Source organism: Giraffa tippelskirchi, chromosome 9 (genome assembly GCF_054371585.1).
Source record: "Giraffa tippelskirchi isolate mGirTip1 chromosome 9, T2T-mGirTip1v1.2.pri, whole genome shotgun sequence".
NCBI classification, from domain to species: Eukaryota; Metazoa; Chordata; class Mammalia; order Artiodactyla; family Giraffidae; genus Giraffa; species Giraffa tippelskirchi.
In genome coordinates this window covers 25,823,232-25,834,834 of record NC_137283.1, presented here as the reverse complement: position 1 = coordinate 25,834,834, position 11,603 = coordinate 25,823,232, and the positions used below count along the sequence as shown (strand labels likewise).

General features: G+C 34.4%; 1 protein-coding gene and 1 pseudogene across 1 annotated transcript in view; both read right to left on the bottom strand.

Annotated features, from left to right (window-relative positions):
- Positions 1–200: 200 nt before the first annotated feature.
- LOC145520805 (uncharacterized) overlaps positions 201–11,603 on the bottom strand; it is a 210,770-nt gene continuing 199,367 nt past the window's right edge. The window contains exon 7 of the mRNA XM_081528270.1: positions 201–608. Within this exon, the coding sequence (XP_081384396.1) occupies positions 531–608 (78 nt within the window). The 3' untranslated portion in view covers positions 201–530. The remainder of the gene's footprint in view (positions 609–11,603) is intronic.
- LOC145522099 (U6 spliceosomal RNA) lies at positions 1,863–1,961 on the bottom strand (annotated as a pseudogene).

Genomic DNA, 11,603 nt, shown 5'->3' with positions numbered 1-11,603 from the left:
AAATAAGACCTAAGGAAAATCTAAAAGTTGCTCTGAGTTCCCTCAGCATGGTGATGGGAGTTAAGGGGTTCTCTTGATAGAAATATCCTTTTCATAAAGATTTTTTATGATCATGTATAATTATCTCAAGTAAAATAGGCAGTTAATACATGTTATTTGAGGATAATGGGAGGCAATAAGTAGAGGGAGTGGAAACATTATGTTGTTGCATATTGAGTGGTTATTTATTCATAAGTTGCTCACTGTCCCACTTTTCAACTAATTATAAAGAAGAAAAGAAGCCATAAACTGTCACATTAAAATATCAATGGCTAATACTGTACAAAGAAAATTGTATTACTCTTTCCAAGGTGGTTTGCATCTTCAAATACAATGTGTCAAGGGGGAGATATTTTCATTTAAACAAAACATCTCTAGAGAGCGGTAGATGGAGATATATTTGATGTATGCTATCCTTCAAATCGAATGCTATAGGGCAGTTTCTGTTATGCTTATAATGAGTATCCTGGTTTCATATCAAAATGAAACTTCTAAGTGGGTTCTGGTTGCAGATGATATAGAGTAAGGACATTCCACCCTGTGTCTCCTACTGGAAGCAACTGTAAAACCTGGAAAGAATGTATCAATCAGTTATTTGTGGTCCTTAAAAGTAAATATATTTAGGAAACAACCAAAATTTCCATCATTGGATAGTGGATAAACATACACACCATGGAATATTATTCAGCCTTAAAAAGGAAAAAATTCTGACACATCCTATGGTATAACACAAATGAACCTTGAAGACATTATGCTTAGTGAAATTAACCAGTCATAAAAGATAAATGCTCTATGAATCTGTTTAAATAAATCATCTAGAATAATCAAATTCATAGAGACAGAAAGTAGGGGAGGAATTATTTTTAAATAGCTGCAGAATTTCAGTTTTGCAAGGTGAAAAGTATTTTAAAGATGGATGATTTCTATGGTTTGACAACAATTCAAATGCACTTAATACTATGGTGAAAGTGAAAGTCACTCAGTCATGTCCGACTCTTTGCGACCCCTTGGACTATACAGTCCAGTCCATGGAATTTTCCAGGCCAGAATACTGGAGTGGGTAGCCTTTCACTTTTCCAGGGGATCTTCCCAACCCAGGGATCGAACTCAGCTCTCCCGCATTGCAAGTGGATTCTTGACCAGCTGAGCCACAAAGTACTGTACATTTAAATCTGGTTATGATGACATTATAGACTGAATTGTGTCTCCCAACCACATTCACATATTGAAGTTATAATCACAGTACCTTAAAATATGACTGTATTTGGTGATAGAGTCTTTAAAAAATGCATTTGAGGTTTAATCAGGTCATAAAAGTGGAACCCTCTGTAGGACTGGTGTCCTTCTAAGAATAGAAAGAAATTCTAGAAATGTGCACATACAGAGAAAAGATACATTAATACTAGATACCAAAATATATTTTAAAAACTAAAAAGATGACAGGAAAGGGAAAAATAGGGAGACAGAAACAGAGAGAGAGATCAAAAACATACTGGTAGAGATAGATCCAAATATATCAGTAATTACATAATCTGTAATTGTTCTAAACACAAAAATTAAAAGTCTCATAATATATAAAACACATGACCTAAGTATATTTTGGGGCTTCCCTGATGGCTCAGATGGTAAAGAATCTGCCTGCAATGTGGGAGACCCAGATTCAATCCCTGGGTCGGGAAAAGCCCCTGGAGAATTCCATGGGCAGAGAAGCCTGGTGGGCTACAATCCATGGAGTTACAAAGAGTTGGACACAAATGAGCAACTGAACAAACATGAGCACACTTTTAATATTAACTTTTATAATTTTTGAGAGCTGTATTCTTAAAAATATAGGACACTTCATGAATTTACATGTCATTTCTGCTCAGGGACTATGCTCATCTCGGTATCATTCCAGTTTCAGCATAGCTGCCAGTGAGCATTCTTACAATAATGCTCTTACTTGCTTTTATCTTTACTAAATTAGAGGCCTTGTTGAGGCAGAGAAGATATCTGACTTATTTATAATTGTTTCTCCTAGGCTTGTACGTTAAATATTTGTTCAATGAGGAGATGAAGCTTTATAGAACTAACTGTACCCTTTTTACTCAGAGAATTTAACACATGGTTGTCCACTGGTTCTCAGATACTTAGGTTAGAGGCAAGCCTGAGAGTATCGGTTATACACTTGAAGGGAGACTGAATTGGACCCGGTTTTTTACTTCTTATTCCTCTGTTTCCAGCTACTTACTAAGCCAACAATTACCATCTTTATCCCAAGTCAGAGTTCTTTCTGATCTAACAATTGTGTGATCTTTTTTTCAGGGAGGGCTTTATATAATGCTCACTTAATATTATAATGTTCCACTCTCCATGGTTTCCTGTATTTTGATCAACCAAACATTCCATCTAGCACATGTATCCATAAGAAGGTAGCTCTTCAATTGTAGCAGAAATAAATTTGGCACATAATAAAAAATGCTAGTACACAAATGAAGTAGTGTCAAGATAACTGGTGTGTCATAGCACAGCAAAACAGCACAGTATTTATTGAAAAAATACATTAAAAATTTTTTTTATGTATAGCAACATCTAAAGAGCATTCTGGAACTTCATTGTTTTGATATTTTAGAGTCTACTGACAGATTTGTCAGAATTAATTTACAATTTTAGGATCTGCTTTTATATTTCTGTAAGAGGACATACAATTTAGTTTTAAAAGTAAAATTATAGACAAATCATAGACTTTTAATCTTGACTCATTATTGAAGACATAAGTGCAAACGACAAATGGCTTCTAATTATAGTAGAATGAATATCTCAAGTTTAGTATCACCTAATAATATAAAATCTGTCTTTTATACCCTAGATTAAGTGGAATAGATGATTTTAAAAATATGTATAGATTCTTTTGTGTAAGAGAAATTGTTTTGAATTGTTTTTTAATTATTTTTTATTTCTCAGTGCTCTCCTCTGGGTGAAGTTAAAATTCCTTGAGGGTATGAAACATGAGTTTTAGCTGTTTGGTACTGTCATAGCACGGAAAAAACATCATATGTATACATAGTAGGTTCTGGTCAATACTATTTGAAGGCACGCTGCCTCTCTGACACCTGTTCGGCCCTCGGCCGGATGCCTCTTCCCACGCTCTTCTTCCTGTGTGGCTCTACTGCTCCATTCAGTCTCTGCTCAAATGTCACCGTGTCAAGGAGACCTTTACCGTGTTATATAAAATCTCAGTTACTCTTTCCCTGGTCCACTGTCCTGCTTTAATTTTCTTCATTTAAGAAATAAAATCATGTTGAGTTTTTTGGGTTTTTTTTGATGAAACATGGAAGTACATGAGAAACTCTTAACCAATTTTAAATACAATTTAAATTTTTTTCTATGACAGTGATATGTTTTAGTGAAAAATTAAAAGCTGTATAATAAAAGGAAAAACTTTATCATGCAATAACATAAATATGCTTAATATTTAAATGTAACACTTTCCAGGGGTTTCTTTACAAATATTAACTTATTTTATTTTTTGCTTTCATCTCTGAAGTTATAACACCAATAAAACATATATTATTAAAATTTAAGTTTAAATAAGAATAAAATATGTCATTAATTTAAACTATTAAGAGATGGAAAATTTGGAAAGCTATGAAGAGAGGATTTGAAATGACAATACAATGGTATCATTAAAATAAATTTGTTTATATAAAAATAGTATCAAATTTTCCAGTAGTAATTAAGAGAATTAGAGATCTTAATAGCTATTTCATAGCTATATATCTATGATATATCTATTTAAATTTTAGTTTTAGTTGACTGAAAAAATAATAATAAATTCTTTTTACCAAAACTGAATTTTGCCATAAGTTTCCTTCACTCTTCCAGAAAGTATTGATCTCACAATTTCAATTAAAAAGATTTATAAATTACAATTGATCCACACTAGATGACACCCTTAAAGTCAACAGATATACACAGGTTAAAACATTCTCTGAACTGTTGAATCAACAAAGCTGATGTAGCAACTCTGATCAAAAAATTCTTTCCATGTTGGCATTGGTTTTGGAAGATTCCGTTTACACCCATATGGAAGTGGAAATGTTAGAGAAAAATTATGAAGAGGTTTTGACTATTGGACAGTTTTGAGGTTTCCCCAAATAACTCCCTTTTTATCTAAACTAGTTCAAGTATCTAATATTGATGCCAAAACGTCCCTTGCAGAATACATATCTGTCAAGAATTCAGCACAATGCATGTATCAGACAGCTTAGCACACTGGGACTTACTGTGCATTTGTTTGCAAGTTAAGTTTCACTGTTTGCTCACACCATAAGCTAAATTTGACTTTTTTCCCCTAAATATGTCTTATCAACACAAGGTTTCAGCAATGACTTATTCTTTAGAGGAAACAAAGTGGAATCCTGGTGATTATGCTTAGATTTTCTTATTAGGTATGTGACCTAGATCACTAGTTTGTTTTCAGATTGTGAAGCAGAGACAGTACTGTCTGTTTACCTGTAGAAATATAGGCAGGTGGTAAAGATAGGAGACACTATTTGCAAAGAGCTTTCCAAAATAAAAACTATCTTTTGGTTTTGCACATTTTTATCACAGTTTACAGATTTTTAGCCCTGGATTAGTTGGGTGGAGGAGCCTGGTGGGCTGCCGTCTATGGGGTCACACAGAGTCGGACATGACTGAAGTGACTTAGCAACACGAGCAGCAGTTGGGTCCTAAGACATTTTATGTGGCATATATACATAATTTCTTTCAGAAAGATCCTGTGTCTTCACAACTCCTATGTTCTTATTTGCCCATTTTATTAATTTGCATTTCCTATAAATACCTGAGTTGCTACTACAGCTTTTAAGAGCTCAAAAATGAACTTTTATTTTGTGAAAACATTAAAACCTAGTCATTTCTTTCTTAAAACCACTTTGGGTTGGAATATTCTCAGGGTTATTCCAACAACATCTATCAATGTCATATTGTTACTCCAAAATCAGAATTCTTATCCAGCGGTCCTTGATAGAACTCAAGAGGTTTGTGAATTTCAGTGTGTGTGTGCTAAGTCACTTCAGACATGTCTAACTCTCTGGGACCCTATGATGTGTAGCCCACCAGGCTCCTCCATCCATGGGATTCTCCAGGCAAGAATACTGGAATGGGTTGCCATGCCCTCCTCCAGGGTGTCTTCCCTGACCCAGAGATCAAACCTGTGTTTCTTATGTCTCCCGCATTGGCAGGCAGGTTCTTTACCACTAGTGCCACCTGGGAAATCCCTTGTGAACTTCAGTGGGGAAATATAAAATATTACATCTTTATTTGCATCATCTGTTAATTATGATTGTAAGCAACAAACCACTCTAGTGTTTGTTGTACCTAATAAAAATTACAGATAATTTTGTATCACATGACACATATTTCTGATATTTTGAAATAGTGCTCTTTAGTTCGAAATGATGTTTGATGTTAAACTCATTGCTAGATTGTCTTATTTGATATGTTATTAAAGAAGTGCACATATTTCTATACTACAAATATATGCTATTAATATTTTGATAACTGCACTTCAGAATAACACATTTCCCTTTTAATTCTATATGTTTCAGTTCATGCACTTAACAAATTTATTCTAAGAGGAATCTTGGTTTGAGAAAAAGGAAACAAGAAATAAGACAAAATCTACTTCCCTAAGACAATGTACTTTAATCTAGAGAAAGTACTAATTAGTTCAAAACAATGTACATGTCAAGTCTATGTTGTCATATAATGTTTTATTTTCAGTGCAACAAAATACATTGGAAATATTTATATTCCAATTGCAAAATTATTCCTTTAGTTAGTGTTTCTTTTCTTAAAAGCATAGTTCTTACAAACACAATTATATACACATTGTATCTTTTATCACACTTTGCTAAGTGTAGCAAAAAATGGTTTAAAATTATGTATTAAGATTTGATTACACTCACCACTGTATTTACATAGACTTGAAAGTAGCAAAATAGCACAGTATAAATCATACGCAACAGGGGTTTTGAAAATCTGAATATAACATTCAATTGTAAAATTTTAAATAGCAGATCTGGACTTTGAGAGTCTCTTCTTAATATTAAGTTATTATCTGCTGCAACTTCCCAATTTATGTATTCTACATGTTGGAGAACCAGGTATGTAGGATTTTAATCTTAATGTCAGCTCTGAGTTTCTGAAAAAAAGGCAGCCACTCCAGATACACCAGATGCTTCTCTCTGTGTTGAAAATTCTCAATGTAATCTGTACTAATGTAGCTTTTGTCAGATCAGAGTGTGAATATGAAGGATTATGTTCCTGCTAAACAAATGATGCTTTTTCTTACACGTCTCCCTGAGAAGTGATTATCAGAATTCTAACTTTCAGGAGACAAGTATGGCATTAAAAAATATCCAAGATATTAAAAGATAGGTTGAAATAACAAAGAAACTTATTAAATACTATTGTAACAGTATTGTTGCCTACACCAACCAAAAAAAGAAAAAAAGGAAGAAAGAAAAGAAAAAAAATGAAAAAAAATCAGTATGGAGAAAACATAGATATACTATACATTGGTTGAAGGTTTCTCACTTCAACTCCAGAGGTTATTAGGGTCTAAGAGAATTGTAACATTTTGTACATGAATAACAATTTCCATAATTCACCCTAGATTGTAAACTCCAAAAAGTTCTGATCTTTCTTTTGGCCTATTATTCAAATGCAGGATGCTTTGGAACGCTTTATTGATAAAGTGACCCAAACAGTATCACAGGGGCACGAGGAAGTGAGACAGGGAAGGGAAGGAAGCCAGTAAGTAGGACTGGTGATGTAATTCCTCTGGAAAAGTGTGGGAAACAACTGAGAAGCTGGGGCAGTTACTCACCAATTCTAATATATCATTGGCTGAGGGCTGCTGTGGAGTCATTAATGCTGCTGCAGTTTGCACTTCTTGTTTGTCCCATGCAGAACTCAACAAGACAAAAAGAAGTGGGTGGGGGGTCCAGGAAGGGGAACACATGTAAACCCATGGCTGATTCATGTCAATGTATGGCAAAAACTATTACAATATTGTAAAGTAATTAGCCCCCAACTAAAATAAATAAATTTATATAAAAAAAAAAAAGCCTTTAGAGAGGGTCACGTGATCATAGCATAAGGCCTTCCACACCGACAGGACTGATGAGCACAGAGAGATATGAGGGGAGACCAATTTTTTGTATGATTCATAAAAAGAAGACTATATGAGGTTAGGAGGGGAAATCGCCTAGAAAGTCTAAGAAAACAAGACTGAAAATCAATTTTAAAAATCACTTTCCAATGCTTCTTACATTTTTGCTTTAGGATAAGCATTCACATTTTTTTCAACAGAAGCATGTCTGCTCTTTAATAAAACTTATAGAGAGAAGGTAGGTAGAAAATACGGGCAAAGTACATGTAATGAGGAAAGAAAACAAATAAAATTGCAGTAGTGAAGGAAAGCAAAACATACTCAGTGTCCCACAGTATTTTAGCACAAAAGGCATGAAGCAAGAATCAAGGGCAAGTATTTCATCCTTCTCTCCCACCAGGCAGAATTTGCACTGTAAAAACTGACAAGTCTTTAGCTTCATCCGAGTTTCCGACTCTGTGCGACCCCATAGATGGCAGCCCACCAGGCTCCCCCGTCTCTGGGATTCTCCAGGAAAGAACACTGGAGTGGGTTGCCATTTCCTTCTCCAATGCATGAAAGTAAAAAGTGAAAGTGAAGTCGCTCAGTCATGTCAGACTCTTAGAGACCCCATGAACTGCAGCCTACCAGGCTCCTGCATCCATGGGATTTTCCACGCAAGAGTACTGGAGTGGGGTGCCATTGCCTTCTCCGATATTACAGAGTATTTACTATTAAATCATATAAAAACATACAGAATTTATTATACCCACCACTGCATTTATCTATATTTGAAAACAGCAAAATAGCACTATATAAATCATACACAACAAGGGTTTTAAAAATCTGGATCAAACATTCAGTTATAAAAATTCAGCAGATCTGACTTTGAGAGTCTCCTACCTCTTAATATTAAGTTATCTGCTGCAACGGCCCATACACTCACATTGAAATAGTTTTATATATATGTATATATGTATTTTATTTTGGAAAGAAATGACTCATTCTACAGTATCCATTAGAAAATGCCTCAGAATTATGGACAGTTTCTCAGTGTGATGTAATCGTTTATTTTACTTATTTTCCTCTGACTAGGATATAAACTCCGTGAAATCAGGAACTATATGTGTTTTTGCCATCTACTAACACAATGTCTAGTATGCAGGATTCACTCTATACGTGTTAGTTGGATAAGTGAACTTAATTGGTTAAATTAAATGAAGTCATTTCATAACCCAGTGGCTCCTAAAGGGGGATAATAGGAGATGATTTGGCCTTTCTGCATTCTGCCACCCCTGGGACATTTGTCAATATCTAGAGAGATTTTTGATTGTCAGAAAGGAAGAGGAGGGCTACAGATGTCTAGTGGGTAGATATCTGGAATGCTGCTAGACAACTTACAATGTACAGAACAATCACCACAACAAAGAGTTATCTATCTCAAATGTCAACAGTGACAAAGCTTTTTAACCCTGCTATGATACCAAGCAGTGTCCAGTCATTCACACATTGTATTCACGCTTTATAAAAAGCCCTTTTAGTCAATAACTAGCAAGTTGTTTTTGTTTTTGTTTTCTTTTGGTCCAACATTAATCCATCTCACACATAAAGTTCCTTGATTCATTCTAGAATTAATGTCTGTCCACTGTTTGTGCTAAGTCACTTCAGTCATATTGGACTCTGTGATGCTTTGGACTGTAGCCCACCAGGTTCCTCTGTCCATGGGGAGTCTCCAGTTAAGAATACTGGAGTGGGTTGCCATGCCCTCCTTCAGGGGATCTTCCCAACCCACGGATCAAACCCACATTTCTCGTCTCTTGCACTGGCAGGCGGGTTCTTTACCACTAGTGCCACCTGGGAAGCTCGTCCTGTGTTTGGATTCCCCTAAAAGCCAACCCAGAGACAAGGAGTCCTACAGAAGTAATTTGGGAGGTGACCTCTGAGATATCAGTAGGAAGGGGGGAATTGAGGTAGGGAAAAAAGGAAGCAGTTAACGGTGTAGCATTATTAGGATATTGACCACTGTGGGCAATTGGAACTAACAGTATTGGAAAACCTGGGAAATAGAGTAGAGTACAGCTCAAAGTTATCCCAAATGTGGGGTAAGGACTCTGGGGTATGTATTCACTGATTTAGTAGTAGTTACTCCATCATGACGTGGCAGGTTTATGACCAAATATGAGTTCACATAGGCAACTGCATGACTAAAATAGTTTGAGTTTTTACTAAACCCTTCCTTTTCTCTTTGAAGACTCAGTCCTCTTCAATCCTTAATCTTATTATTATCCTTGTGATATTTTAGAATTCTAGAATCATGAAGCCTTTCAGTGTGTCTAACCCAATCTTCTCCATGACTTGGATAAACAGATAGCTTGCTTCTGTTTCAGCATTTATGTTCCACTACTGTCTAACTATTTGATTAATTAAATTGATAATGAATAAGAAATTGTCTGTTTTTCTTTGTGTTTTCACTTTTCATTATGGATTAATTAATGTCAGGTTGCCCTTGCCATCTAGATCTATTGCTCCTAGAAATGCCTTGTCATTAACACTTGATTTATTCTTGGAGAAAGATATTAAACTCAAAAGAATTGTCCAAATTTTGTATAGAAAATGGTGACTGTTTGAAGGTCTCTGTATTTTGTGTACATTTGTAGTTTAAATATTAATGAAAGCTTTCCATTAAATACTCATTCAAATAGGTGTGTGATATTAATTTATAAAGAAACACAAAATTAGTTTTATAGAAACTTCTAAAACTAGTATTAATCAACCCCCTATGCAATATTCATCTCTGTCCACACATTATATTAAAGTGTGCTAAAATGTGTAAATTTAACCCTGATGCATACGGGCTGAGGGCTCTTTTATATGATTTATGGGATCACTTAAAGATTTATTTCTCCTCCCCAGTCGTTTTTCTACTATCATCCAAAGATTTATATTATCCAATCAGGTAAAGACCACTTTCAACACTATTTGAAAAACTGCTGATAAGTCATAACTTTTCTAGAAAGGTATATCAGGTACAGTGGTGATATTCTTTAGTTTGACAAATCTTGAACAGGAAAAGCTTGGCTTTTGGGATTTTCAACATGAATCCATTTTTTGTGTTTATATAGGTATTTTTTTTGGTCTCAAAACACAAAAATGAACTATCTGCATCAACTTCTCAAAAACAGTTACCACAAAAAAAACAAAAAAGTTGTTACCAAAAAAGCTATTCTATTTAACTTTGAGGAAAGATTATTGATATGAATGATTGTATGACAGCTACAACAATTACTGTCATGCCATAAATAATGTGAATTTATGACATATTTCATAAAACATGCTCTTTAAATTATATATTTTTTCTTTGAGTTCTGATTGGATGCAGTATCATTTTTATGCAGACACATTTACCTCACATTTTATTCACTGCTTAGTGATTAGTTATATCACTCTGTAGAGAGTTCACAAAAGGCAAGAATACTAAAGACAACATTTTAGATACTATTCTATAAATATTTTATAGAAGCTTGATCCAGGAGGAAAAGTTTGCTTCCATTAAACACATAGAAAATTCTATTTAAATCATTTTAGATCACACCACTGAAACTATTCTTCAAGTAGTTTATGAAAATTATGTTTTAGAAGAGATTCTAACACCATGAAATACATTGGTTATACTTGTGGTTTACTGAAAGATAGTTCTTAAAGAAATGATATAATATTTACAGTGAATCTGGAGTGAATTTGCCCTAGTTCCATTTTGATACATGAATTTCATTTGGTATCTTTGACAAAGTGCTATAGCAATCAACCTGGTTTTTATTTAGCCTCTGAAAGGACAATCAGCCAAATTCTAATCTCAAATGTGTGAATTTATCACATATTTCATAAAATATGCTGCTTCACAGGATCAAAAATGGATTTAAGACATTTATGGCAATGCACAGCATGTGAGAGGCACATCAGGTTAGATGAATTTATTTTCAGGGAATGAACCTGGGCTTAACCAATGCCTTAAAGAACATAATAAGACTTTTATTTTTGTCTTCAGGTTCTAGTCAGCTCAGGAAACTTGTAGTTTATCCATGGACAGAATAGAGAGGCTAACCATTTTGTGTGGGAAGAAAGGAGGGCAGCAAAACTTGAAAGTCATAGATTATATGAGAGCTACTCAGTGCAAAAAATGATTATGTTTTCTTTCAATTATCCCTGATTGAACTAGTCACTGATGATTTGCATTCTCCCACATAGATTTTCCTAAATTGCAGTTATACTTCCTTTTCCATTGGCTTGATACTCTACCAAATATGACTACTACTTCTTTAACATACGTGTTCATGATTTGATTCTTTCCCCTCACTTTCTCTTCCTCACAATGAGAAATGTTATAATAATGTTAGAAGGTGACAAAGAACCTTTAATATTTATACAT